The 27,211-nt window shown below is 35.9% G+C and overlaps 2 protein-coding genes across 2 annotated transcripts; both read right to left on the reverse strand.

Moving 5' to 3' along the window:
• Positions 1 to 4,933: 4,933 nt before the first annotated feature.
• On the reverse strand, positions 4,934 to 8,639 carry LOC113339010 (bifunctional riboflavin biosynthesis protein RIBA 1, chloroplastic-like). The gene is made up of 7 exons (XM_026584414.1): positions 8,480 to 8,639; positions 6,824 to 7,130; positions 6,471 to 6,692; positions 6,058 to 6,383; positions 5,827 to 5,956; positions 5,453 to 5,749; positions 4,934 to 5,345 (listed from the first exon to the last, which is right to left on the reverse strand). The coding sequence occupies exons 1-7, from the start codon at positions 8,533 to 8,535 to the stop codon at positions 5,109 to 5,111; spliced, it is 1,575 nt and encodes a 524-aa protein (XP_026440199.1). The 5' UTR covers positions 8,536 to 8,639; the 3' UTR covers positions 4,934 to 5,108.
• Positions 8,640 to 12,980: 4,341 nt separating this feature from the next.
• LOC113273364 lies at positions 12,981 to 17,084 on the reverse strand. Its single transcript, XM_026523101.1, has 5 exons — positions 16,646 to 17,084; positions 16,419 to 16,493; positions 15,644 to 15,816; positions 14,258 to 15,562; positions 12,981 to 14,192 (listed from the first exon to the last, which is right to left on the reverse strand). The coding sequence occupies exons 1-5, from the start codon at positions 17,082 to 17,084 to the stop codon at positions 12,981 to 12,983; spliced, it is 3,204 nt and encodes a 1,067-aa protein (XP_026378886.1).
• Positions 17,085 to 27,211: the final 10,127 nt, after the last annotated feature.

A 27,211-nucleotide genomic window follows, 5' to 3' on the forward strand; every position in this document is an offset into this window, starting at 1 on the left:
CCATATTTTACTACCTGCATGCTAGGCACATACCTAACTCATTATATTTGCTCAATCAATCCACCCGCATCAAGTGGTGGTACCGCTCGGTCAATTTGAGAGGTCGATGGGATACCATTAACAAATGATGGTTCCCATCTTCCTTCATTTTCAATTTCAATTGCTGAACTCAGTCTAAGCAAGGTCATAACTTATATGTTAAAACGAAGAACGAAAATGATAAAAAAAAATTGCTTCTGATATTTTAAAAGAACGGAAAATGGGTCATTTGTCCAAATATTAATTGTAAAACATGGTTCAAATGGACGAGTAAAAATTAGTATATGTGAAATGGACACCAAAAAAATAGCAAGAATGAAACTGGATTCATCCTGGCTTAAACTTAAAAAAGAGCGAGAATGAAACTGGATGCATCATGATGTAAATAAAAAATAAGAAAAAATATTTCAAAATGGGTAGGATGAAACTGTTTACATCCTTACTATTTTACATTCTTGTCCATTTAAACAGTATCAAATTTTACATGTCTTTTTCACCCAGGGATTGTTGAATTTGGTCTTTTTAACCAATTTTTTGTTAAACGAACAGATTTTTCGAGTTGTATTTAGAGGAGAAGATACTTGTAAATCAAGTTAGATTTGTTTCTTATCTAACTCCTTTAAAATCCTAACTCATATAAGCCCCCACGTTCAAAGGTGACCCTCACCCACCCTTAAAATTGTTCCATCCTACTTTTCCTCAAAGAAGAGAAAAACAAGGCGTTTTTTTACTAAAAAAAATAATTTTTATATTTACCATCCCGGAAACCAAAAGAAAAAAAAAACGCCAGGAACAAACCTAGGTTTTCTTCTCTAGGTTGAATGTGCCTAGCAAATCCTAAAAAGAATTTCAGTTAGGGTTCTTTTATTACAGTTCATCTCTGCTTCCGTATTCTCTAGATTTTGGCTGCGGCATGCTCATGCTTTTGTTCTCATGTTTTAACATCTCTCTTTCTCTCTTTCTTTCATTCACCGTTTTTTTTAGATTTCGTTTTTTTTGCTATGAATAATGATTTGTTTTAATTATTTTTTTATTATTTTTTGCAGGTACTATCTTATTGTTTTTTCCTAAAAACTTAAATCTTTACAAGACATAATACAACTGGGTTCCTGATAATCAATATTCTTTTCGTTTTTTTTTTTTTCAGGTATGATTTTAGTGAACCCTAGCCCTTTTCTTTTTCGTCTCTTTGTTTCTCTCAATCAATAAATCTTAACCCTATTTTTCTACCGCCTCATCTCTTCTATTCTAACGTTTTCTTATTTTTGCAGTTGCTCATAATGCAGTGCAGACAACTGAAGAATCCAGGTAAGCTTATCCCACGAGGATTTGTTTATTAGCTGTTTAAGATGTTTATTTCAAGTTTTATACATTAGGATACATGGATTTTCAACTCTGTAAGTATAATCAATATGCTTCAGCTTTTGAGAGTTATACTGGATATTTTAAAATTTTAAGTGTAGTCATAAATCAGTGACCTTAAAGAATGAGAGCTATCCCCGTGGGTGGGCTATTCTCAGTTGGTTGTTCAATTAACTTTTGCCATTACTAAATCCTCATACCTGGTTTCTTGGAAAATATGGATAGTGGTTTCGTTTGCATTAAACACCGTTGGAAAAAAATCATCTATCAGATGTCATCATCATTAATAGGTAGTCTATCTTTAATCGTGTTGCTTCTCATTTTTTCGTTGTTTAATTTCTTCCCGTAGAGTAATCCATCCTTAACCTTGCTGCTTCTCATTTGTTTATTGCTTTATCAATTCTGTTTACTGCAAATGACTCAGTGTCTGGCCTTATAGAACCTAATTCTCTAATACTTTTGTAGTAATAAACTGGTCCGAGAGATTACTCAAATTTTTGAGTGGAGAGTTCTTATAATCCCCATTGCAGCACACATATCTTAACATTGCCGAAGAAGTTTCTCAGGTATAGATAGATTTCAACACTTACTATGAATTTTCAAGAATATTTCATTCTGGGTTTTGTTCAATTTGTATTGATTGAAGAATAAAGTTGGATTTTTTATTGGTTTTGTTCATTTCTTTAGCTGCACTCAGGTCTCATAGCTGTTAATTTTATTGGGACTTATAATTAGGATTTTTAGTTCCATTACTAAAAGCTAATGAAATCAGATGACCCGTATTAGCAGCTAATAGAAGCTATGGATAGAAAATATGATCATGTTCATGAGTTCTGCTGAGATTTTTTCAATCATGATCGTTTAATGTAAATCCTGGTCAGGCTAAGTGGCCTTGGAAAACCAAGGTACCCTTATGCCCTGGATTTGTGATTTTTGCTTCTCCTTCTTTCGGTAATGTTTGGTCTCGGACCTACAAAATATACAATTATGAGTACAATAATAAGAGATAGTTGAGGGGAAAATAGTTTCTACAGGCAAGGCCTGTGATACATGTGTACATATGTGTTGTCGTAGGTTCTTTAAACAAGTTGTTCAATTATAAATTCTGTATAATGGTGCTCTTTTGCTGATTTTCTTGGGAGGACAATGTTTTATATGCCTGAATGACCAGATTACATGCGGCCTTTGTTTTTCACTGAACCGACATAGTTTTCCCAATAAAACTCTATTGGGAAAGTCAAAATACTTTGAGGTCTTAATCTGATGTGTAATGTGTTCAGTGTACTCATCTTGCAGGTACTGGGTTGTTCATGAGTTTGTCAACTAGTTTTCAAAGGCGGGAAGGTCCTTGGAATCAGTATCAACAAAAAGTAACATTTCAGTACCAAAACCGTATGGTAAGCCTCCTTTCATAATATGTTTTTGTATGGTAAGCCTCCTTTCCTAATCTGTTTGTGTTTTAAGTTATCGTAGTTTGATGACCAATTTTGTTGTGTATTTTGATTAATTCATTTGCAACATCTTTTCCAAGTAGTGTTGAAAGATTATCATACTGTAACGCCTTCGTGCAAAATTTAACGAGGAGATAGAAATAATTATATCCTCCCTTATTAGATATTGTCTCCGATGTCATCAAGCTCGAAGAAAAAAGTCTATAATGATTATTAGGTGACGAGCAAAGGACATTTTATCAGATCCGCAGTAAGGAAAGAGAGTGAAATAATTTATGTAAGATATACTCTTTTAATTTAACTTCATGATGGTAAATCTGGACAAGGAATCTCAACGGTATCTTTTCTGTTTTATCCGCATATCACAAAGATCAACCAAGTTTAGGATGGTATACGAAGATTTGGAGTAAATGGCATCCCTCCATTGCATCAGGAAAATTGGTTCGTGCTGCTAACATCCATGTTTATTTCACATAGCCTTAATGTGCCAACACTACTGGAAATGGTCCCAAGTTATTCTCGAATCCGATGCATAATGTGATACCACCGAAGTACTGGGAAAATTGTCTTCCTGTAGGGATGCAGGCTGACAAGCTATTTCTTGCCGTATTTTCGAATATTTTTTGTAAAATGATGACCTATTCTCAATTACTGTTAACTAAGCTATCCCCGATTGCTTTTTCCTCGACTTTCTTTTTTAACCTCACATGCGAATTCCTATAATAATCATAGGCAGGGACGTATCCAGGAAGGATAAATTTTCTTTTAAGGTCCGGACTAGAAGTCTTGATCGAGTAGAAAAAAAAATTAACTTGTGGACTAGGGAAGCTACTCGGACTAAAGGCAGCTGTAGGTTCGTCCCTGATCATAGGCAAACTATAGTCCTTGACGATGCTCAAGGACGATGGGGTGGGGGGACGGCAACTATTCGTTGACCCAATAATAACATTATTTTTGGTCAATCGACCCAATAATAAGTAATAATTATGAAAGGTAGCCAACAAATTTGATAATCTTGCACTTTCAATTTTATGTAACTTTTGAAATTCATTTTCAGATCATTGGGTTGATCTAAAATGGTTAGTATTTGAGCTTCTGCTTATTTAAATTTTTGGGTGGATCATCGGGTTTGGTAATAACACAGTTTCTAAGCAGTAACAATATTTTTCTAAATCCCATGTTATTGCGGGAATTCTTTACAATTCATCCAGATAGACCAAATTAGAAATCCACACCAAATTAAAAATCCTAAACGACGGGGCGAGGCGTAGCCGAGACATACCCAAGCGACAATACAACACGACGGAACAAGGTAAAGCCCCACGATACCAAATCAAAAATGTACGATAGGCAGAGGCCAAGCTGAGCTACACCAAATCAAAAGTTCTGATCGACAGGTGAGGCGAAGCCGAGCCACATCCAATCAAAAATCCTAAGCGACGGGCGAGGCGAAGCCGAGCCACACCCAATCAAAAATGCGACAACAAATCAAAAATGTAAGACGAGACGAGGCGAAGATTTTGTGTCCATGCCCGGTGAGCTTAAACAATATGACTTAGCATTTAAACCATATACTCACACTCACCGTGCATAGTACATGGTTAAGAAAAAAAGATGCCCCATGCGTAGCAGGGGCATAAAATCTAATAAAACAATTAAAACACGTAAAAAGAATTTTTTTCATAAATAAAACTCTTAAAAAAAAGAATTGGAATTAATTTCCTAAACAAAAATCTTGCAAAAATAAATTCTATTCCATTAAACACGGTACTTGGTTTATGGTGTCCGCACAAATTTCATGGGTTTGTGTATGGTGTACACCCATACAGTTATAGTAGTGCCCATATCAGTCAACCATGCTAACCGAATCAAAATGAACAGAGAATATAGAATTACTTCTCCTTTCTCTACCATCAATTTATTTTTTAAAGGTAAAATTGAAACATTGAGCCGTCCCTTCTTCTTTATTTTTTTATTGTACCTCTGCATGTATGGAGGTACTACACACGGTATGCGCAATATATATGGAAAAAGTAGTTTGATTAAGTGTTTGGATTTAGTACCTTCACACTGTAGTTGAGCTTCTAAATGTGTGGATAAGAAACTGAGCAATAACAAAGAAATAAGCGGCCTCCATTAATGACAATAAATTTACAATATCATGCATGGTCTCCCTGGGAAAAAAACGCATCCAGGGCTTTGTTGGATCAGGAGTTGAAGCACGTAATCCTTGTCTGGTTTATCACAATCGAAATGTTACTGCTTCTCATTACCAGTAAGGAGATCAATATTAAGCCGACCATTAAATTCAAAGTTGTATACATGCCCCATTCTTTTCCGTTTCGTCTCCAAATATCTGTGGTTATCCTTGGTGACTGGAGTCAACAATGGAACTCTGCCTACAACAGACAAACCATAACCTTTTAGCCCAACATACTTTGTTGGATTGTTTGTCATCAACTTCATCGATTGTACCCCGACATCTCGTAATATCTGCAAATAAGCAGTAAAGCTATGAATTCTAAACTAGAGGTAGCTATGGTTTCCTTAATTAATATCTTAGCAAGCTTGATCAGAGTTTTAATTAAGAAAGCAAGTACCTGAGCACCAATGCCGTATTCTCGTGCATCAACAGGTAATCCAAGCTCTTCATTAGCTTCTACTGTGTCCCTCCCATCATCCTGCAAGTTGTACGCACGAAGCTTGAGGCCAAGACCAATTCCCCTTCCTTCATGTCCACGAAGATACACCAGCACACCCTTTCCAGCTTCTTCAATTTGTTTCATGGCAAGTGCAAGCTGATCCCCACAATCACATCTTGCCGACCTAAATATGTCTCCTGTAAGGCATTCGGAGTGCACTCTTACAAGAATGTTTTCACCATCCCCGATATCACCCTGTTTACAACACAAATCACGTTAAAATTTCGTAACAGCATAGTTCCTTCTCAAATTCAAGAATTTTGCTTGCTTACTTTCACCATGGCTATATGCTCAATTCCATCTAGCAGTGACTTGTAACAGTAGGCATCGAAAGATCCCCATGTGGTTGGTATTCGTGCCACAGAGGATCGTTCGACCAATTTATCTGACTTCCTTCTATATCTACAAGATATTAGCAACGCGAACAATCAACTTTAAAAGAATATATTATCAAACAAATTCGGAAATAACAAGAGATACTTGCTGATTTAAAGACTACTTACCTGATTAAATCAGCAATCGATATGATTTTCAAGTTCTCTCTCTGTGCAAATTCACGAAGCTTTGGTAATCTTGCCATGGAACCATCGTCATCATCAACGATCTCACATATAACTGCAACAGGGTCAAACCCAGACAAGACTGCAAGATCAACAGATGCTTCAGTATGCCCAGCTCTTCGAAGAACACCTCCTTCCATATACCTCAAAGGGAAGATATGTCCTGGACGGTTGAAATCCTCGGGTTTAGAATCTCTTGATGCAAGTGTCAAGACCGTCTTTGCTCTATCTTCAGCGGACACTCCCGTGGTTGTACCATGTTTTGCATCCTAAAACACCACGTTATATGAAGTGTTAAGAATCAATCAACATTTAGTTGCAACTTGCAAGTATTAAGAAGGGAGATAACTACGAACCACTGTTACTGTGAATGCTGTACAAAGCTTCTCCTCATTCTCTTTTGTCTGAACCATTAAAGGAAGCTGTAACCTATCCAAGTCTTCTCCTTGCATGCTGACACACACAATTCCAGTTCCATGCTTTACAATGAACGCCATAGCTTCAGGCGTTGCTAGTTCTGCTGCCATTATTAGATCTCCTTCATTTTCTCTGTCTTCGTCATCCACCACAATGACCATCTACAATATAGACCCAGAGGAAGAATTGAATCAAACAATGACAGATTGATCATCAAACCCAGCTTCGAGCTATGGATACAACTTTCACTAATTTTGGATAAGAGAAATGGAGTGCCAAAGAGAGAACAAACCTTTCCTTGACGAATATCTTCAATGGCCTCATCTACGGAAGCAAATCCGCACGTTGGCGTATCCCAATCAGGCTCATCCTTGTGCATAAAGAAATCATCGGTTATAGGAATCATATCTGCTGCCAGTGTATCAATTGCACCAGATAATTTAGTATGTTCATCCCCAGAAACAACTACAGCTCTAACTGTACTGTCGCCTTTGCGTGAATTACTCAGTCTAATCATGGAAAACTTCGATGTGGTTGCATTTGTTCCGATTGAGTTCTCACATCTTATCCCATTGAACCGGTTATCATATTTTTTCCCTCTTCATAACAATAAAAGGTAATCAGATTAGTTCCCAAAATAAACAAATTTTTTTTAAAAAAGGCAAAGAGAAATAAATAAAAAAAGGTGCCAAGATAACACCTTCAAAAGATACAAGAAGAGATTAGCAAAGCCCCTAAACAAGCTCGCCCAATCAAAAACGAAATCGTCAAACTTTACATTTCTAAAAAATTCAACATTAATGGACCAACTAAGAAGCAACACTTTGATGTCTACGATAAGAGAATTTAAAAGCTTTTTCACTTGTTTCATAGTGATCAAAATGTCATTCCTTTCCAAAATGTCATTCCTTTCCAAATAAACAAATTCGAAACAAACCCAAAATTATGATCAGTCAGCAACTTTATTATCACAATAAACTACATCAATTTCATAATACACAATGGCACCTTTGATAAAAATAAGTAATAGATAATTAATAGGCTTGTTTCTATTTTAAGAATGTTTACCCATCTACATAGTTTCCAACCAAGGGCAGGATGACATAGTTAAAATGACATTATCATGACATGGTGACGGCATTTTTTCTACAAAACTCAAATATCGATGAATTTGAAGCAAATTTTTCGGTGAATTGTTCTTTTTATAAGTCTCTACACTTCAACAGAAAATAAATGGATTTCGAGAAATGTAAAATAACATCATCTATCGTTTTGAATATCAGTCGTTGAAAATTAACAGTTGAAATTAAAATCTGTGGATGGTGAAATTTCATATATCGGAATACTTTCATTCTTAATATAGGTGACTTCCAACAACAATATAATAAAGATGAAAAAAATGTCTACCGATGGAAATATGGGAAAAAAATACTATGTTAATCACACTTCATACTCCTCGTTAAAAACCAAAAATGTCTATCTTTTTGAAATAGACAAATAGTAACTACATAGAAAGAAAAATAGTAGTCCTATAATATATGGGTTCCAAAAAGAAACCAAACAGAATTTTACATACTCACGCCCAAATTAATCAAATTTATACATGACTAAGGACACTAAAGTTTTTAATAATTGGGTGATTACTTATGTACCCAGAAAAATAAATTGTGCAGCAGACTTGCTTGTAAAAGATGCAGTTAAAATGGCATCTTCTTCTTTTTGGATTAGTGAAGCCCCTGAGTGGCTAGATTATCTAATTGCATAGAAACTTCATGTACCATATTTTTGATTATGAATTAAAGACATCTTTCTTATTAAGAAAAAAAATACATGACTAGGACACTGAGAGACCGAGATAGATTAATGAAGAACAATAAGTAAATAAATCCCATAAAAATCAAAGAAAATAAATAAATTCAGATGCAGAGACAGGGAGAGAGAGATTTACAGTGAATGGGAGAGAGTGGTGATCATAGGGCAAGATGGGTTGAGAGAAGACGCCATGTATATAATCAAAAAAGCTTGATCACTATAAAAATTGGCAGCAGAGAAATGGAAACAGTCGGTTCCTTGTTATCAAGTAAAAGAAATAGAAGAGCAGAGAAAAGTCGCAAGGGAAGGTTAATGAGGAGGATGAGAATGAGGGTTATGACTTATGAGTACTGGTTTGGTTTTTTATATATGCATTCAAAGAGCTTGAAATTTTTTAATCGTCCACCACCGCCCGCCAGGAATGATTACAAAGAGATATTTTTTTTTATTACAAATAGATTTTGCTGAAAGAAATCTCCTTAATTATATTTTCAGATGTGATTCCAAGACAAGATCACTGGGTCCCACTAAAATCTGATCATACAGTATTTATTTAACGTTAAAATCTTCAAATTGTCTTGCTGGGAGTATGGACTGATCTGCTGATATTTGAGCAAATAATAAAGTAAATTGAGAGCAATGTCAGAAGTGTTGGAATGGCAAGTGCACAGTACTTTAAAAGAATCTAAGATCACGATCGCTGCTCGTGTTTATATTACTTACAAAAAAAGGATATTTGAAGAGGCAATGGTACAGCCAGCCAGTAGATTGTGTTTTAGTCAGTACTCATCAACGTGAGCAAGAGTACTCGCTCAGTTCATTCATATATTCAACTTGCATAATTTGTTCGAATAACATTAACGTGAAGGGTAACGTTGATAAACAACTTAATTCAAAATTAATAATCCAAGTTAAAAATATTTTAAGCTAATTGGTTTGGATCAGGGCACTTGATTGCGCACCTAATAGTCAATGCAAGAACAGACTACATGTGGGCTTTGGACATACAGCCTAATAATTTATCTTACGAAAACAAATGATTTTGTCAAAATTCGACGATGTTAGATTTGTCTTCATAAGCTATCAACGACTCTTATTATTCTCAAAATTCAGGAAAATGCATGAGATAAATCATGGCTCAGGATACATCCTCCTTTAACGTCCTAATCCAACGTTCCAAATTTGCTTCCGCGTTTTACGGTTTCACTTGGACTTTTCTCCTTTTAATTTCCATACGTTATGCACATTAAAGATCGCCGTTACCATTTTCATACGTTATGCACATTAAAGTATCCCTTTGATTTTCTCGCATTTAATCCCGGGTATTCCTATTACCAAAAAAAATAGAGATCTCCATCGATTGACCATATATACCCAATAAAAAAAAGGTTATTTAGTTGCTCTGATGGAGTGGTTTTTGTGAATTTTTTCATGTATTATTGCAAAAGATTTTTTTCGAAGAGGGTATAATGAGAAAGCAACCATCTCAGGTAAATCATGTAGATCAACACTTAACTACCCATCTTTGATTATTCTGTTTGTCTTTAATTAATACAATTGTTGTGTGATTTTTCTATTACATGATAATATTGCTGAAGAAATACAATTGAATAATTGTTGCGTAAAATTGTAACAGTGACCTGGATGATTCATGCAATTTTTCGAAGGAAAGGTATTTTTCACTATGATTTTGGTTGATTCTGGGTTGGGGTTCTTATTTCGCCAATTAGGCAATTCTTAATAGATTAGTTACATTTTTCTTTGGTTAATCACAGTGTTTCCACTCCATTCATTCTTAATTATGTTTCTCAATTTGGATCAGTCTTGATCTTTTCATTCCATTCACCATAGGTGTATTACCAAGACTAGATTTGTGACCGTGCTAAGCACCGGGAATATTTTCTCCTTTAACTTGGTGTGCGTGGGGCTTCGTCCCGCCCCTGACGATGTATTTTATATTTGGTGTATGCGGGATTATGCCCCTCTCCGTGACCGTGCATTTTTTATTTGATGTGCGCGGGGCTTCGTCAAATTCCGTCGTGATGCATTTTTTTATTTGATGTACACAGAGTTTTGCCCCGCCATGTGGTCGTGCATTTTTTATTTGGTGTACCCTAGACTTCGCTCAGCCCCGTGGTGATGCATTTTCTATTTGGTGTGCGCGGGGCTTCCCGTGGCGATACATTTTTTATTTGGTGTACGCGTGGTTATCCCCTTCCTCGTGGCCGTGCATTTTTTATTTGGTGTGTGCGGGGCTTCGCCCTGCCCCGTGGCGATGCATTTTTTATTTGGTGTACGTGGAGTTTTGCCCCGCCCCGTGATCGTACATTTTTTATGTGGTGTGTGCGGGGCTTCGCCCCGCCCCGGCCGATGCGATATATTTTTGATTTTATGTTGCGAGGCAAATACATTAAATATGTGGAAAAATATGTCTAGATTTTATTTATTTTTTCCTTTTATTTTCACAAAAAATATGTATGAAATATGTGGATTTTCCCCCCTTTATATGTTAATTTGGAAAAAAGAGTCACGATATAGTAGGTACTCGATTTTCAAATTGAATTTGACCTTCCATAAAAATTTCAAACACGATAAGTAAGGATTCATCCATCTAAGAATTTATTTCTTCCAGGCACCGGGCACCGTTAGTAATGTTTTCACTCTGCTTCCTGATACCTATATGAAAAGTTCACATTAGCGGCGACGGGGAAAGGTAAAATGGAAGTGATTCACACTCCAAGTTAAAAAATAAGCGTGGAAAAGAATAGAGATACAAAAGTTACGAAGATCGTAACCAATGCATGTTTTTCTGTCCATCCAATTCCTTTTCTTAGTGCCATTTGAGGAGTGGTTTGTATCTCATACCTATATAGTCATTTGCAATGTACATAAGAAGATAGACTTGAAAGGAACATAAACTTACATTTCTTCACCTTGATTTGTCTCAATAACATGTTCCTGCTCAAATAGTTCACGCCTAGCTGTAACGCAGACGGTGTTAGTAATAAATTGATCATTCTTAATATCTCTAAGAATTATAGCAAGAATGAGTTAACTGAGGGGAAGGAGAGGTTTTAGCACGATGATCAACGGAATGATTAATACAAAAAGCTATTGGCTATAGCTAGAGCATATTTCAAGCAACATATTGAAACCCATAATGAAGTGTTTACAAATGCCCATAATGAAGTGTTTACAAATTTTCATGAATGATCACACAAAGCCGTAGGTTTTTAATGACAGCCTTATAACAAAGAAAGGAGATACAGGTGAATCCACCCCAGCTACGATGTGGTCGGGCCACATCAAACAAGTATGTGGCCCCTTTTCCCTTCTAAACACGTATTGAAAAGTTAGTTTTAAAGTAAAAAGTATCTACTTTTTTTGTAAAAAAACATAAAACTACTTTTAACTACTTATCCCCTATTCCCTTTCTTCATATTTTTTTGGTTGCAAGAGCACTATTCCACCCTCAACAGTACGACCACCGTATCAACTTCTTCTCTTGGTACATTGTTACTGGAAGCTGGAATAGAGTAGTGTTTAATAACTCAGTAAAGCATATAATTATTTTCTCTATTTTTTAGTATGTAACTATGTAAGGGTATGAATTGAACAACCAAACTTACGATGGGGTGTATTTGCGCCTCAATCCGTATCTGCTGGTACATTCAGTCCCATGCTAAAATAGTAAACTAAGGAAATTAATAGAATGAGACAATGTCAGACTACAAATTGAAAATAAGGGTTACAGTTGACACCAATACTTAAAAATAAACTCTATGTGTTAAAAAGACAACTCGAAAGAGGTCTGTCGGCAGTGTTATCAACCTCTAGGGCAATAGATGGCCTCCAGCGTTAAGCAAAATCTCACCGGTTGCGAACTTGTCTACCGTAGGAACTGCATGCAGATTTATTTTCCAAAAAGTCTCAATTACAGATGCCAACAGTTAGCCGTCCTGGTTTCCAACACGGAATAAAAGACCCATGTAAAGCTAGCTCCATATATTTCCATCATCACTCGCAATAGCACCATGAACAATGATTAGCTTTATTCCCTGCCAGAATCTCCCTTCAACCAAAACGCATAAGAGATTAATAAATCACCCACCATGAAGATACAACACAATCAGATGGTCCTTACAAATGAAACCCAACTGAACAAATAATGAGTTATTAATAAATTCTGCAATAATTCTTCCTCAGACTGGCCTTTGTGATATTAACTGGAAAAACGGAGTACGTGAGCATTAAACCATGATTAGTTTTTACAAACATTTACTTATGTTAGATAAGTAGCAGGAAAATTCAGTCAAGGATTTCAAATTTTATAGGCTGAAAAATAAAAGATCAACGATACCTGTAAAATTTATGTAATAAACTTGCACAGGCATATATATTTAACATGTGAAATTTAGATTACGATGTACATCAGTAGTAGCATATCCATGCTGCGAAAATTAAGTAAATGCTAATCTTTGCAACATTGGATTAGAAGTACTCAAGAATTTGCTTGGTATGGTTTTTTTTCTAATTGAAAGAGAGGATTTATTAAAAGAAGAGGAATGTACATGCAAATCTACCAGGGATAGAAGAATTAAAGAAAAAACCAAGTTGCGCTACAAACAAAGAGAAAGTTACAAAAATAATGCCTCCCAATTAGACAGAACCGTATAGGAGCAGTTCTGATGAACCCTATAACCTGCAGCCTCATCCCAAGTTAGAACTAAAGTCTTGACTTCCAAAATGAGATCATTATCAGTTTTGAAGAGGTGTGTAGGCTCAAACCTTCTACAATTTCTTTCTTTCCAGATTGTGTGAACGATAGCTGCTGGGATTAAATTCCAGATGTAGTTTCCTGATTGAGAGAAGTGCTGAGTGATCCAGGTATCTTCCAAGGCTCTCATTGATCCCGGCAAAACCCAAGACCAACCTGTTGTTGGTGTTAAGTTGCACCAAATCTTGTATGCAATCTTACAGTGAAGAAAAAGATGATTCTGTGACTCCTCTCCTCCACCACACAAAGCACAGTCATTATGAAGAGACATATGTTTCCGTTGTAGCGTATCTATAGTGTTCAACTTGCCGTGAACCAAACACCACATAAGAAGACATATCTTTGGAGGGATTGCCTGCTGCCAGATGAAATGAGTAGGAAAGTGAGGCACGCCATTTTCTGCCACTAATTGAGAGTCCAATGATTTGACAGTAAACACACCAGAGGGATGCAGTTTCCACCTCCTTGTGTCTGTTAAACCGTCACGAACAGGGGGGATATCACCAATGGTTGCAATGAGCATTCCATATTCTTGAGCCTCTGCATATGAAAGGACCCGCCTGAAATCGAACTGCCAATTTCCTTCACTAGAAATCATGTCAGCAATACAAGCATTTTTATTTCTGGTTAGCTTGAACAACTTAGGACAAATAGAAGATAGAGGTTGATGCCCGCACCAGTAGTCATTCCAAAAGGTAATGACAGTTCCAGAATGTAGAAATAAATTCGAATGATCACTAATGAAGCCTCCCGACTCAACTATTGCCCGCCAACAAGAGACCCCATAGGATTGACTGACTTTTCCGGGAACCCAAAAGGAAAAATCTTTTCCATATTTATCTTCTATAATTCTATACCAAAGCTTACTCTTTTCAACCCCAAATCTCCAACACCATTTAGCTAACAAAGCTAAATTCATGATTTTTAGGTTGCACACACCTAGACCACCTCTATTTTTATTAGCACGAACTATATCCCAATTAACTAAATGTGATAATTTTGCCCCATCTTTATATTCCCAAAGAAAATTACGCATCTTCTTTTCAAGAATCTTGATGACAGAGCTTGGGGCCTTAAACAGAGAAAAACAGTAGGTCGGAATAGAGGATAAGATACACTTCAAAAGAGCTAACTTACCTCCCCTCGAATACGCCTCCAAACTGAAAGTCTAGCGTCAAACTTTTCGATGATAGGGTCCGAAATTCTGATGGAGTTATATTTGGCACCAAGCGGCATTCCCAAGTACATAAAAGGTAGATTGTCTAGTGAACAACCTAATTCTTCAGCCCAAAGAGTTAAGTCTGGAACTACTCCCACGGCAACAAGTCTGGTTTTCAGGGTATTTACCTTTAGCCCAGCTATATATTCGAAACAATATAATGCTGAAAACAGGTTATGGAGTTCTTCCTTGTTATCCTTTAAGAAGAAAATTGTGTCATCTGCATGATGAAGGTGATTGACCACAATACCAGTAGGAGCTACAGAAAAACCACTATTAAGGCCTTGATTATCAACCCTATCAATATACCTTGAAAAACCTTCCATGACAATGTTGAATAAAAGAGGAGAAACTGGAAAGCCTTGTCTCACGCCTCTAGAACTAGTGAAATAACCGAAAGAAGATCCATTAATAATAACCGAGAAAGAAGAAGTTGAATAAAAAAACCTCAGCCAATTACACCACTTCCTACTGAACCCCATTTTCAGAAGTACGAATTCAAGGTACCTCCAATTGATTCTATCAAAAGCCTTCTCAAGATCAATTTTACAAATAATTCCCGGAATTACAGATCGAAGTCTAGATTCTACCAGTTCATTGGCAATAAGAGTGCCATCAATGATTTGTCTGCCATGAATATAAGCACATTGCACCGGAGAGATCAGCTTATCCATAACAAGCTGCAGCCGTGAAGCTAGAACTTTTGCAATAATCTTATACACACTAGTAAGCAGACAAATAGGTCTGCAGTCCTTGATAGACTCAATATGATCTTTTTTAGGCACTAGAGTGATGAAAGTAGAGTTGTGTTTAGAGTAAATAGTACCTGTAGTGCAAAATTCGTTCACAGTACCCATGATATCACCTTTGATAAAGTGCCAACACTTCTGGAAGAAAACAATAGAGAAACCGTCCGGACCAGGTTCTTTGTCTTTTCCCAAGTCTCTAATAGCATGCAAAACCTCCTCCTCAGTAAAATCAGCTTCTAGGATATCAGCTTCGGTGGAGGTAATTGAATCAAAGTCAATCCCTTCCAGATCAGGTCGAATGATCTCTTCTTCGGAGAAAAGAGTTTTGTCATAACCTACTATATGTTTTTGCAACCTAGTTTTATCAGAAACCAACTCATCCCCAATGTAGAGTTTCCTGATTCTGTTATATCTACGCCTGGCAGAAGCATTGCTGATGAAGAAAGAAGTGTTTCTATCACCCTCATGTAACCACTTTGTATTTCATTTAATCTTCCACGAAGTCTCATCCATCTTAGAAATTCTTTCAAAGTCCGCTTTGTATTGTAAAAGTACATTTTGCTCCTCTTCATTTAAGTTATTATCTTCAGCCAAGTCATCAAGAGTTTGAATTCCAGAGAGAATAGATTTCAGTTTAGTATTTGTATATCCAAAAACTTCTTTGTTCCATACCTTCAACTTTTCTTTAAGTGCTTGTAACTTCAACCAGAGCACTGTGCTAGGAGTACCTGCAAAACAAAAAGAAAGCCACCAATCTTCTAGTAATTGTAGGAAACCATTCTCCAAGAACCACATAACTTCAAACCTAAAAGGACTAGGTCCCCAAGAGGGGTCGGAAATATCTAAAAGGAGAGGTATGTGGTCTGAGGTGGGTCTGGTTTTTTCTAATTGGGTAACAAAAGGATAGTGTTGTTCAAAGGATGGTGAAATAAGGAATCTATCCAATCTGCACATAACCGGATTTGCTTGTCCATTGGACCAAGTGTATCTAGCTCCCTTGAGAGGTAAGTCAATAAGATCATGTTCATCAATGAACTTATTGAACTTCTTCATACTTCTTGTAATCTTCTTACAATTCTTTTTTCAGCACACTTGGTAATTGTATTAAAATCACCCCCAATACACCAAGGTAGGTTTGGCCAATATCTGCAAATAGTGTCGAGCTCAGTCCAAAATTCAGCTCTGTCAACTGAGTTATTTGGCCCATACACGTTTGTAAGAACCCATTGAAAATTATCGAATTTATTTGTGCATAGAATAGAAAGTGTATACTCAGCAACAAGTGAATCACACACTTCAACCAAATCTCTATCCCAGAGAAGTAACATACCTCCTGAGCTGCCGAAAGATTGTTGCATTGTCCATCCCACATTCTTATAACCACATATTTGTTGGATATCCCATGCTGTGCAATGCATCATTTTTGTTTCTTGGAGAATAATGATGGGAGCTTTAATCATCTGTATCATCTTATGAACCACTGTTCTTCTATTACCTGAATTTAAACCTCTAACGTTCCATGTTAGGATTTTGAGACTCATTGAGAACAAAATTTACCCTTAGAATGGACAGACCTTCTTGGCCTGGAAGCAGGAGAAGCAATAACCTCGACTGAAATACCAAGACTCTTTATCTCATTCCGCAATTTGAGAGGGATCATTGGCTGTGACTCAATGACAGAGTCTGGATTAGTAGAGCAAGCGTCATATGATGTGCCAGGTGATGTCAGTTGTGGCTCAAATCCAGGTGGGTAATCATCTATGCCATTGTTAGAGGTACTAGAGAATTCTGTATCCTCTCCATTCAAGAAAGTATTCTCTGAACCCATGAGAGGCAGGTAAGTAGATTTTGCTTCAAACACCGGAATAATCTCCTCACATACAGCATAGATTGTATTCTTCACTGCATAGTCTTTTCGAACTCGTTTTTTTGTTGGAAGAATAGGAATGGGTTTTAGTAACCAGTTGGGTATGGTAATCTGATGTAGATTTTCCATATTTTAGGGTTGGTGTAGGGTAAAACAAGTCTTGGGGTGTTGAATTGGGTGTTCAGTGGGATGTCTATGAGCTAGAGATGGAATAAAATATGAAGGTTGTATTGAAGATGGATTTGGGAATGATGACAGGTGTTGTACGAGAGGTTTGAAAGGCGACATTAGGAGATTAACATCATCTACACAGGTTTTTTTGGCTACAGGTTCGAAACAAGTTTCAGGAATTGAAATCCTGAATGCTGCAGGCTTATTCATCTCATCAACTTCCATGTCAGTAGCCACGTCCAATGTTTCTGCCAACTCAGATTCCACCTCAGCTAAGATAACCGGCTCTGCAACAATAATTTTTGAGAACTGAGAAGTAAGTTCGCAACACTTAACCTGCTGCCAGATTTTCTTCATGGGCTTGGCTTTGGATCTGTTTCTTTTATTTTTACGATAGCGTCTTTTCTGCGTAGGTTTACACATATCTTCCGTAATTGAAGCAGTCGCATTCAAAACAGAATCCTTATTCACGGATCCTTATAAACAGAATTTGTGATATTCGGTATATTGGCAGTTAATGCATCACGGGGTACCATCACACAAGGAACAACTGTACCATAGTTGTTGTGGATGAATTTTCTCTTTTTGGCTCTGACACTTTCCAACAAATCTTGTGTAACTGATATTCCGTTAGAATTGTTTCCGTATTCACAGGAGGAGTGATAAGGAAACTTTCTCTAGCCGATGATGATTTCCCTGTAACATGGATGTGTGCAGTGATCATCCGTTTTCCAGAAAATAGTTTTATCACTCTAGGTATTGAATTTATTCCATTAACATTCCTCACTTTCATGCGCATAGCCCGTAAGTTGGTGAGTTTTAGGGTTGCAGGATCAATCAGAAGCAGCTCTCCACAAATTCTTCCTATTGAATGAATGAGTTTTAAGGACCAAAACTGAAAAGGAATGCCCAGTATTTCGATGTTGAATTCATAGTGATGGTTAACTGTAGATTCCCAGATATTTTGATGCCATAGAAACACAGAATATGTGATTTCACGAGCGATGAATTTGAATTCCATATTTGCCTCTGAAAAGTCATCATCCACATAAAAAATTGCTTGTGTAGAGTTTATTGGAAACAATTCAAAAGCCTTTTGAATCTGCAACTCTGTACACAACCATCTACCTAAGTATTGCCATGACTTGACTTTTCCAGATGAAGAAATGATGAATGGAGTATTCCATCCTCCTAAATTTGTTGGATCATGATCAATGTGAATAAACTGGCCATATTTTGAGTTCCTAGTTTTGATAGCACATGGTGCAGCATGTCTATCACAACTAAATGGAGAATTAATGGGATGCTGGGTTACAGATTGGACGGCCTTATTTTGGGTGAACAGGGATTGTGCATAAGATGTATTAGGTTTCGTTAAAGACTCTGTTCTGGTTTGAGGGGTAGGTAGGTTCATCATATGAGGTTTAGGTCTGGATAATGAAGCAGAGAAAGTTGTAATGGATTCCAAAGCAGTAGCTAAATTGAACCACCCTTCGAATCGAATTTCAGCTGGAACATAAAAGGAGACTGGGTAAGCTTTGGGATTTGGTCTTGAAAGGGTTATAAGAAGATAATATCCTTTTTCATTATAACGTTTGGTTGCAGAGAACCATTGTTGATTATCCTCATGCTTCCAAACCGTCTTTCCTAGATCCCCATTTTTGGCAGCTTCAAAAAATAATCTTTGTAAATCAGCAGCAAGACGAAGAGAAAAAATTCCATTCAGTTTTCCATTTGAATGAAATTCTGTGAGAGTAATGGTGGAGTTGGGTATGGTAGAACTACAGGCTAACCTAAAAAACTTCCGATCGATGGTAATGAATCTATGTTCAGAAGTCATTATTGGGAAGAAATAAGGTAGGGATTCTAAAGGTTCTAAAGGATCTAAAGAATCTAATCACTAACAGGATGAAGGTTACTAAGTTCTGGAGAGAATGGTTTTTGGAGAGAGAAAGGCTTATTTTCTTCGACTCTTGTTTTTGTGTGGAAAGGACGAAACTTTGCTTGGTATGGTAGGATATGCGTTCAATTTGCTTTTCTTCTCTCATCCATAGCGAGTGTTTTGATCAATTTAACAGTACAAATTAATATGAATCTACATTATAAGACGGAGAGGCCCCATAGACAGAAAACAAAATTCCATGCCATCTACACTTAAGTTGTACTTTCTTCTTTCTTTTGACCTTTACAACGTCCGAGACATAAGATCAAGCAATTAAAACTTGTGGCGATAGTATGATGCTACTAAAGATACCTAAGTTGTAAAATACACAAATCTCATCTAACATGGATCATTGAAACATAAATTCTGCAATACATTCTCTTGAAGACAAAACCCTATCCAAGTGAAGTGAATCTCATGAGAATACAGAGAAAACTTACCATAAATTTTTAAAGATAAAACTGTACATGAAAGTCACTGCTCTGCGAGTTGTCATCATCATCACTTCATATCATCACTGAAAGTGAAAATTACACCCCGAAGAAAATCAAAAAGTGATTCAAAATCAAACCAAAAGAGAACCCTAAAAATCCCTGAAAAAAAAATCGCAAAAAAACAAATAGAGCAATGAGGAATAGGTTTAAGGTTTACCAATAGATGATAGATTTTGTTGTTTATCAAGAGAAAACCTTCAGTTAAATCTTTTGATATAACACTTTATTATTATAATCACCATTGAAGAGTAATTACACCACAAAAAAAATCAAAAAATTATTTAGCATCAAATCGAAAGAAAGACCTTAAAAATCCCCGTAAAAGAATTTGCAAGAAACAATTAGAGCAATGAAGAATAGGCTTGTAAATACCTGTTATAATCCCTGGATGATCATAATACAAATTATCAAGACTCAAATACAGACATCCACAATGACTCTAAGAAGGGGTTAGTCGTGGGAGAGTTCGAGAGATTTTAATGTATTTAGGTTTTCTCCTGTTAGTCCTGAGGGAGTTTGAGGGAGTCTCTCCAAATTTCCGTTCGTCGTGGGGGTGTTTAGAGGAGTCTCCTAAACTCTCTAGAAAACACTTGTTAGTCGCTGGGGAGTTTAAGAAAAGCTCTTGAACTCCCTGTTAGTCATAAAACCCTACAATACTAGGGAGTTGGTTGCTTTGGGGAGTTCGAAGGAGTTTTTAGTGTATTTTGGTCTCACAACAAATCTCTCAAAAGAGTAGAGATTTGGGAAGGAGTTTGGCGCGTAGAAAACCATAGGAGAAAGAAGAGGAAACGTTTTTTTCCAGGTATGTTTTGTTTCTTCTTGTATCTCCATGGTTGTTTATAATAGTTTGATTTTTGTACTATTTTGATTGTTTTTCATATCTTTGATCTCCATGATTGTTTATTTTGATTGTGTGTATAGTTTTTTTTTGTGGGTACTCTCTCTCTGTCAAAACCCTAATTTGTGGTTCAAAAGATCTTGGTAAGAAATTGCATGATTTGATTATAATGATATCTTTAAATTCAACTGTTAGAATATGATGAAATTTGAGTATGTCGTAGTTTAACTTGTTGTAGAAGTACAGTAAAATTTTCACGCGGATCAGGTCACGTTTGCTACTGCAAAGCTTGCACAATATATGACTATGGTCTGCTGAGTTTAAATCCCGAATAGGGGACTGATTCCTATTTATCTCATTCTCCGCTTATCGGACAAAGCTGCAATTTTAGTATGATGTTTGTATATATGAAGGTTACCTATTGTAGAAATTTCATAAAGTTCTGATCACTTTAGGTACACCAAAGAGTGAGAAATCCGGAATTGAATTCTGTATGCACGTATTGAAAGTAGTCGGGTTCTGAGTAATTTATCTTTTTAATGAACCGTTGGAATGCTATGATTTTTGAGTGTGTTGTGGAATATTGAGTTTTAAGTGTACCATAAAAATTTAAAGAGGATCAGGTAAGTATTAGTACTGCAAAGATTGGACAATCTGAAACTTTGTTTCGGTGAAACAGAATTCCTTTACAGCTATCTTCATAATTTGTTATGTCATCATGCATTAATTGGCTTGCTACTTTGCATGGGTGTCATTGAGAATCACTATCACTTGTTAAGTCATCTTATTTAGACACATACTTCTCTTCTATTCTATATGCCAAAGTTCAATACAGTGGCGTACTTCATTCCGTATTGGCGTGTTTTAGGCAATTCATACGGTGCTTTTCTTATAATGATATCTTTAAATTCAACCGTTGGAATATGATGAAATTTGAGTATGTCGTATTTTACCTTGTTATAGAAGTACAGTAAACGTTTCACACGGATCAGGTCACGTTTGCAACTGCAAAGCTTGCACAATATATGACTATGGTCTGCTGAGTTTAAATCCCGAATAGGGGACTGATTCCTATTTATCTCATTCTCCGCTTATCGGACAAAGCTGAATTTTATTATGATGTTTATATATATGAAGGTTGCATATTGTAGAAATTTCATGAAGTTCTGATCACTTTAGGTACACCAAATTGTGAGAAATCCGGAACTGAATTTTGTATGCACATATTGAAAGTAGTCGGGTTCTGAGTAATGTATCTTTTTAATGAACCGTTGGAATGCTATGATTTTTGAGTGTGTTGTGGAATATTGAGTTGGAAGTGTACCGTAAAAATTGCAAGAGGATCAGGTAAGTATTAGTACTGCAAAGATTGGACAATCTGAAACTGTGTTTCGGTGAAACAGAATTCCTTTACAGCTATCTTCATAATTTGTTATGTCATCATGCATAAATTGGCTTGCTACTTTGCATGGGTGTCATTGAGAATCACTGTCACTTGTTAAGTCCTCTTATTTACAACATACTTGTCTTCTATTCTATATGCCAAAGTTCAATACAGTGGCGTACTTCATTTCGTATTGGCGTGTTTTAGCCAATTCATACGGTGCTTTTGTTGCAAGGAGTTGCTAAGGGATTTTATTTGATTAACAATTTGGCTAAGTAGCTCTGCGTGTTAGTACTGTGTAATCTAGTATCACATTTTTTTATCATGTTTACATTAGACTGTTTGGTGTTATTACTATCCTTGCTTTGTTAAGTTCTAGTATTAGTCTAAGTACTAATGTAGCTAACATGTCACACCATAGAATGGAAAATTCCATCCAACCTGCTGAAAACAACAAGAAGAAAAAGAATGTTAGGAAGAATAAGAATACGGAACCGGAAACGGAAGTGACTACGAATTACAAACAATGGACAACTCGAGAGACTGAGAAATTATTGGAACTGTTGGTAGAAGCTACACTTGAGAAGAAGAAAGACACTAATGGATGTTTTACTAAGAGAATAGTGGAAGAGGAGATACTTCCAAAACTTAACCAAGCATGTGGTTGTGACAAATCTTTTGAGAACTATAAAGGGAAACATAGATGGCTGAAGACTAGATTTGGTCAATACCAGGATTTTTTTAAATCTTGTACTTCTGGATTCGGTTGGGATGATGCTAACAAGATGATTACTGGATCCGACGAGATGTGGAACAATTAATTTGAGGTATGTGTGTGTTACTTACTGAAAACTAAATTTGATATTTTTTTCTTCTATTTTGTGCAGAGTTCTAATTCATGTTTTATCCTTTATTTATTTTTTGTATGTTAACAGAGCCATCCAAACCAAACTAACTTAATGGAAGATAATGGTAAAGATTATGGTGACTTGCTTATTGTTTTTGGGAATAAATGTGCTTCTGGAAAAGTTACAGTTGATCTTACCCATGAGGGTACAAGTGCTAGAACCTGTGATAAGGAAAATGAACAAGATGATTACTTCGATGTTGATTATACTCAACGAGAGCAATATGATAATGCTTTTAACGTATCATACGTGGGATATGGCTTAGAGGAAAGTGATGAACAAGATAAAGATGAAACTCAAGATATGAACACAAAGAAAATTCCTGTCAGAAAAACGGCACCAAAGAAAAGACCAAGGTGTGACATTGGTGACTCTTCTACATCAACTAATACTACTGGGCAGTCTGATTATCTAGAGAAATTGATTGCCAACAGTTCATCGATTGCTTCTTCTATTGATTCAATGCATGCTCTTATTGCGAAAGAGAAAGAAGACCGCAAAATTGAAAAAGAAATGCGCAGAATTGATAAGGATAAGAAAGATAACCAAGTATGGGATCTTATTTATGGCATGAATGAAATTTCTTTGGAAGATAAGCTGAAAGTAACTGAAATGATGGACAACAATCACAAGAAGAACTTATTCATACGTTTTACTCCTGAAGAGAGAAAGTTGTGGATTGGTTCAAAGTTAAAAGCATAAACCTGTCATCTTTGCAAGTTTCTATTAGGTTTAATGGGCTTTTAGAGTTACAACATTTGATCGTTTTTCTTCATAACTATTAGTGTTTAATTTTTCTTTTCTCCTAGTTGAGAACTTATTGTTATGGATTGATTGCTACTAATTTTTATGGGTTGACATCTTTATGGTTATTATGATTGAATTTATGAACTTTATATTCTATATGCTTATTTTCTATATACATATACTTTTATGCTTTTGAAATAATGATGATTCTAAAAAAAAAAGTACTTTTATCATCTTTTTAGGTGAACATGTCTGATTTGGATTTATCTACTGATAGTGAAGATGAAGCCTTTGATACAGAAGAAGAAAGCAGTGATGATGAAGAGGTAAGCAGTAATAATGAATTTGAACTATCCATATTTTTGAATATACTTTCAGCGGTGCATTCATGGTTGATGGATATAATCAAGCAATTGCAATACATACAAAGTCAGCGTATTAAAAGACCAATGAGACGCGCAGTTACTTTGTTTGGATATAACTATATAAGGAGAGTTTTGCGTCAAGACCCAGAAGACTTTCGAAGAAGTTATAGGATGTACCCTGATATTTTTCTAAAACTATGTTGTATCATTAGAGAAACTACATCATTATGTGATACAAGATGTGTTTCTATTGAAGAAATGCTTGGTACATTTTTACTCGTTGTTGGCCAAAGTTCACGATATTGCACAATACGTGACACATTTGGTCGCTCTCGGTGGACAGTTAGTAAAAACTTCAACAGGATGTTGCATTCTTTAAATTCTATAGCTCCGAGGATGATGGCTAAGCCAACAAGTGCAACTCCATTTAAAATTCGTGAGAGTACACGATTTTATCCTTACTTTAAGGATTGCATTGGAGCTATGGACGGTACACATATCTCAGCAATTGTAGAGAAAAGAAATGCAGCCGTTTATCGGAATCGACATGGAATTACATCTCAAAATGTGTTAGCGGTTTGAAACTTCGACTTGGAGTTCATATACGTGCTCAGTGGATGGGAAGGGTCTGCTCATGATTCGAAAATACTTAACGATGCAATGACAAAAAGAAATGGACTGAAAATACCGCAAGGTAATTTTACTTTTATCTAATGTGAAGTTTTGAGTTTTTTGGTTAAGTTATATTCGGGTTATACTTGACGAAGTTTTCTTTTTGTGTTTTATTCAGGTAAATATTACTTGGGGGATGGTGCATGCGGAGATAATGACAGCTTGTGTAGGCCTACACAACTTCTTACGAAAAGAATGTCGTTCAGATGAGTTTCCGGTCGAGGAAGAGGAAGAGGAAGATAGCCATCCATCAACGCTTGTAAATGACGATGAAATTTTGACACAATAAACTCAAGAACAACAACGTCAAGAAGCTAATGCATGGAGAAAGAGTATAGCGGATGATATGTGGGAAAATGTTCGTGAACAAAGGGAGTTAGAATTGTATGGAGACCGTTAAATTGAAGGGAAAAAAAATTATCTCGTTGCACAAAATAACATACTATTGATACAGAGATATGATCATTTTCATTTATTTTTTTCTTTTGATTAAAGATCAATGTTATTTGCAAATAAGGGTTTATTGTTTCTTAAAAGAGAATGAGTTAGGAGTGAACTCTCTCAAACTCTCCCAAACTCCCTCTAATAAACTCTCTCAAACTCCCTACACTCCCCCAAACTCCCTGAACTCAAAAACACAAAACTCTCTCAAACTCCCTATACTCTCTCAAACTCTCTCAAAATCCCTGAGATTTAAAATACACTCAACTCCCCCGAAATCACTCGAGGACTAACCCCCTGTAAAATTTCTCTAAATTTCGACCTGTTATAATAATACCTTTCCAACCCGATTTCCATACTTGCACCATATCACAATTTCCTCAATTAAACGATTTCCCAACACGATTTCCTTAATTAAATGGGAAGCAAAGGGTTTTACGAATTTTTTTTTTTTAACGGTTTGGAAGTAAGTTTTTTCCACCTTTACTAATGTACAGTTAAGTATAGGTGTAAACACGGTGTAACAAAGTAATTCAAGCTTAAATTCTAATAAAAGTATTGTTTCCCTACTTTTTTTTAACACCGTCACTAACGGACAGTTAAGTATATTAACGTATCCAAATTGTAACTAAATTATAATTATTACAAACAATAAATTTATGCCAAGTGTCCTCACCATAGCTTCTGCATTAGAAAAGGCCTTTCTAGGCCAATAGGAAGCGAGGATTTCATCACCGTTTAATGTGAGAGCTTTATTTGTCTAGGCCTTTAAGAGGAAGATTAGAGGTATGCAGTGCAACCAAATAATTACATTCCCTTTCGACATATGTTCATTGCACAACTCCATTATCCCAGGTTGGTTGATAAAATTGTCTTTATTTTTTTTTTCCAAATTTGTTTTTTTTTTCTATAACCTAATCATGATCCACCTTCGTGTTTTTATATTCTTCATATAGTTTTGAGATAATCTTTTGCACTAGCAATTGTCATTTTTCCCGCTTTAAACCGCAATATTACGCCTCTTCCCCATTTACTCGTACTGTCTTTGTCCTTATTAATGCAGGAAGTTATAATGGCATCACAGACCAGCTTTCGACATGTTCAGTTCAAGTTAATTATCTGGAGGAAAAGTTTGATGGGGCAAAAACGGATGGGGCATGGGGGACGAATAGGAATTCGACATTTGTTCCTCTTTTTCTTACCATTTTTGGCTAATTAAAGTGTTAAATTTTTACATCCGATTTACCCTTTTACAAATCTAGATAGAGTGGTAGATGGTTTTGTTATATCCATTTATGAGGGTTCTTACAGTGATGATTATTATCAACATGAAACCATGGCTGTATATAGATTGAAGAAGATGAGGAGGAGAGAAGAAAGAAGAAGTTCGCAAGTTACAACCGATGGCTTGGTGTTGATTAGTTATTATTGAGAATATCCACGAGCATGTACCGACCAAAACAGAAATTGATTGAGAGATGATTTAATAGCTAGCTTTATGTGAGAGTTAAAGTTAATATGAATCTATTAAAATTGCAAACTATATGAATCTATTAAATGATGATCTACCAAGTGTTAGTCCGGTAGCAATAGTCGAGTATATATAGTCATTTTTCTTCAAACAGTGGCATCACCATCGTTTTAAGTTGTTCATTTCTTTCCCGTTTATCATATTTTACTCAACATTTTCGATTGTTTTTGGTTGAAGATTTTTATCATTTTGGTGGAATATTTTGGTGTTGGTGGGAATTTAGCTATTTGCAGGACAGAGAAAATAAGGTTTCTACTAACTCGATCTTCTTCCGAGTATGCATGGGTTGATCCTGTTACTGGATACTTCCTAGGGTTGAATTCCTGAATTCATATCTTTTGCCACTACCAGTTTATCCTCTTATTTTATTTAATATTATTAATCACTCATATAATCAAATGTCATGAGCCTAACTCACACATACTTGAAATAACAAGATATGTGCATTAGCCTGTTTCATGGACAAAGTTGTTCTTAGTAATTTAATATACAAAATCGCTAGAAGTTTATTAGATTCGTTCTTGCTAGCCAGCACTGATCACGAATAATTTAGACTACCATTTCATTATTCAAAAAGAAAAAAAAAACAAACTACCATTACATTATCAATAAAAAAAAGCAGAAAGAAACTAATTTAGAAATAAATTAGGAACTTTTGAGACATTCCAGAGAGGAAAATGTTTACTAACCAAAAACAGAAAGCTTTTAAGGAAACGAAAAAAGTGGAACACAAGTATATGAGCCTGAACTGTGATGAATGCTT

The sequence above is a fragment of the Papaver somniferum genome, chromosome 1 (genome assembly GCF_003573695.1).
Source record: "Papaver somniferum cultivar HN1 chromosome 1, ASM357369v1, whole genome shotgun sequence".
NCBI lineage: Eukaryota > Viridiplantae > Streptophyta > Magnoliopsida > Ranunculales > Papaveraceae > Papaver > Papaver somniferum.

Bases quoted from the DNA above. Each gene is read 5' to 3' on its own strand.
- LOC113339010 (XM_026584414.1), bottom strand. From the start codon at position 8,535: ATGGCGTCTTCTCTCAACCCATCTTGCCCTATGATCACCACTCTCTCC. The intron at 7,131-8,479 runs GTAAATCTCTCT...ATTGTTATGAAG, and splicing joins ACCACTCTCTCCCATTCACT to AGGGAAAAAATATGATAACC. The intron at 5,346-5,452 runs GTACTTGCTTTC...GCTTATTTGCAG, and splicing joins AATACGGCATTGGTGCTCAG to ATATTACGAGATGTCGGGGT.
- LOC113273364 (XM_026523101.1), bottom strand. From the start codon at position 17,084: ATGGAAAATCTACATCAGATTACCATACCCAACTGGTTACTAAAACCC. The intron at 16,494-16,645 runs GTAAATTTTGTT...TGCATTGCACAG, and splicing joins AAGGTCTGTCCATTCTAAGG to CATGGGATATCCAACAAATA. The intron at 15,563-15,643 runs GTACTTTTACAA...TGAAATACAAAG, and splicing joins TAAATGAAGAGGAGCAAAAT to TGGTTACATGAGGGTGATAG.